The sequence below is a fragment of the Sebastes fasciatus genome, chromosome 6 (genome assembly GCF_043250625.1).
Source record: "Sebastes fasciatus isolate fSebFas1 chromosome 6, fSebFas1.pri, whole genome shotgun sequence".
Classification (NCBI taxonomy): Eukaryota; Metazoa; Chordata; class Actinopteri; order Perciformes; family Sebastidae; genus Sebastes; species Sebastes fasciatus.
Window position 1 is genome coordinate 37,555,220 of NC_133800.1, and position 2,500 is coordinate 37,557,719.

A 2,500-nucleotide genomic window follows, 5' to 3' on the forward strand; every position below is an offset into this window, starting at 1 on the left:
AGGCGTATAGCCGTATAGCCGTATAGGCGTATAGGCGTATAGGCGTATAGGCGTATAGCAGTATAGGCGTATAGGCGTTTAGGCGTATAGCCGTATAGCCGTATAGGCGTATAGGCGTATAGGCGTATAGGCGTATAGGCGTATAGCCGTATAGCCGTATAGGCGTATAGGCGTATAGCCGTATAGGCGTATAGGCGTATAGGCGTATAGCCGTATAGCCGTATAGCCGTATAGCCGTATAGGCGTATAGCCGTATAGGCGTATAGGCGTATAGCCGTATAGGCGTATAGCCGTATAGCCGTATAGCCGTATAGGCGTATAGCCGTATAGGCGTATAGGCGTATAGCCGTATAGGCGTATAGCCGTATAGGCGTATAGACGTATAGACGTATAGCCGTATAGACGTAAAGACGAGTATAGCCGTATAGGCGTATAGGCGTATAGGCGTATAGGCGTATAGCCGTATAGGCGTATAGACGTATAGACGTATAGCCGTATAGACGTAAAGACGTGTATAGCCGTATAGCCGTATAGGCGTATAGGCGTATAGGCGTATAGGCGTATAGCCGTATAGGCGTATAGGCGTTTAGGCGTATAGGCGTATAGGCGTATAGGCGTATAGGCGTATAGGCGTTTAGGCGTATAGCCGTATAGGGCGTTTAGGCGTATAGCCGTATAGCCGTATAGCCGTATAGGCGTATAGGCGTATAGGCGTATAGGCGTATAGCCGTATAGCCGTATAGACGTATAGGCGTATAGGCGTATAGGCGTATAGCCGTATAGGCGTATAGCCGTATAGCCGTATAGCCGTATAGCCGTATAGCCGTATAGCCGTATAGGCGTATAGCCGTATAGGCGTATAGGCGTATAGATGTATAGACGTCCTCTCTTTACCTTTGTCTCGAGCCAGTTTCTCCAGACTGCTGAGCAGCTCGGATGCCGCCATGCTGTTGGGGTCATGAAGGGTCAGAGCGTAGGTCGCCACCGCACGCACATACACACTCTTCACACCCGGGGCATGCTGGGAAATGTAGGTTTCTGCAGAACTCATGCTGTCATCATGGAACTGAGAGACGAAGAGGAGGAGAAGGAGGAGGAGGAGGAGGAGGAGGAGGAGGAGGAGGAGGAGGAGGAGGATTCAAAGGAAAGTTTAAGTAGTTTAATATTATGATTCACAAACAACTGCAGGAGGATGAAGAGGATGAAGAGGAGGAAGAGGATGAAGAGGAGGATGAAGAGGAGAATGAAGAGGAGGATGAAGAGGAGGATGAAGAGGAGGATGAAGAGGAGAATGAAGAGGAGGATGAAGAGGAGGATGAAGGATGAGGAGGAGGAGGAGGATGAAGAGGAGGATGAAGAGGAGAATGAAGAGGAGGATGAAGAGGAGGATGAAGAGGAGGATGAAGAGGAGAATGAAGAGGAGGATGAAGAGGAGAATGAAGAGGAGGATGAAGAGGAGGATGAAGGATGAGGAGGAGGAGGAGGATGAAGAGGAGGATGAAGAGGAGGATGAAGAGGAGGATGAAGAGGAGAATGAAGAGGAGGATGAAGAGGAGGATGAAGGATGAGGAGGAGGATGAAGAGGAGGATGAAGAGGAGAATGAAGAGGAGGATGAAGAGGAGAATGAAGAGGAGGATGAAGAGGAGGATGAAGAGGAGAATGAAGAGGAGAATGAAGAGGAGGATGAAGAGGAGGATGAAGAGGAGGAGGAGGAGGAGGAGGAGGAGGATGAAGGTGTGCTCTCACCCGGAGCTGCAGGATGGGGTCTTTGATGCTCGTGGCTCTGTGTAACGCGATCAGCACGCAGGACGTCAGGTACACTGATCGGTCGACGGCAGCCGCCCCGGCAGCCTGCAGCCAATCAGAGAACAAGGAGAGGAAGCATCACTGACCACAGAAGAAGAAACTAAGATAAAAGAGAAGAAGAAGAAGAAGACGTGTGGCTGACCATGGCTCTGTTGGGGCTGATGGAGGACGTGTCGGTGAAGGATCCGTCCGGCTGCTGAGCGTTCCGGATCAACCAGGACACCGAGTCTGACAGAGTCTGGTGGTCCACCGAGACCACCGGGTCCACCAGAGACAGGGTCTTCACCACCAGGGCCGTCACCCTGACAGAGAGACAGACGGGGAGACAGAGAGAGACAGACAAACAGAGAGAGACAGACAGAGAGACAGGGATTTGGCGATTGGATGGCGAGCACTTCTGTTGTGTAAACTGCTCAGTAACCTTTAAAAAAACTCCAAAAACCAAGACGGCGACGCCATCACATCGGCACTCACCAGGTGCTGGACTCTCTCTTCACCCACATGCTGTAGCTGGAGTCTCCAGCTCGGAATGAACTGATGGCGACCAGACCTGCACACACACACACACACACACACACACACAGTAAATAAACAGGAAGTTAACCTCCTCAGGTCGCCGTCAGCGTCTCCTCAGCGTCTTCTCAGCATCTCCTCAGCGTCTCCTCAGCGTCTCCTCAGCGTCTCCTCAGCGTC

At 51.4% G+C, this 2,500-nt stretch overlaps 1 protein-coding gene across 1 annotated transcript in view; it reads right to left on the bottom strand.

The window, feature by feature from the left end:
- Positions 1-2,500, bottom strand: part of LOC141770047 (complement C5-like) — a 13,924-nt gene that overhangs the window by 9,745 nt on the left and 1,679 nt on the right. Inside the window, exons 3-6 of the mRNA XM_074639655.1 lie at positions 2,282-2,357; positions 1,950-2,109; positions 1,748-1,852; positions 895-1,066 (exon numbers count right to left, since the gene is read on the bottom strand). Coding sequence (XP_074495756.1) covers positions 895-1,066; positions 1,748-1,852; positions 1,950-2,109; positions 2,282-2,357 — 513 coding nt within the window. The remainder of the gene's footprint in view (positions 1-894; positions 1,067-1,747; positions 1,853-1,949; positions 2,110-2,281; positions 2,358-2,500) is intronic.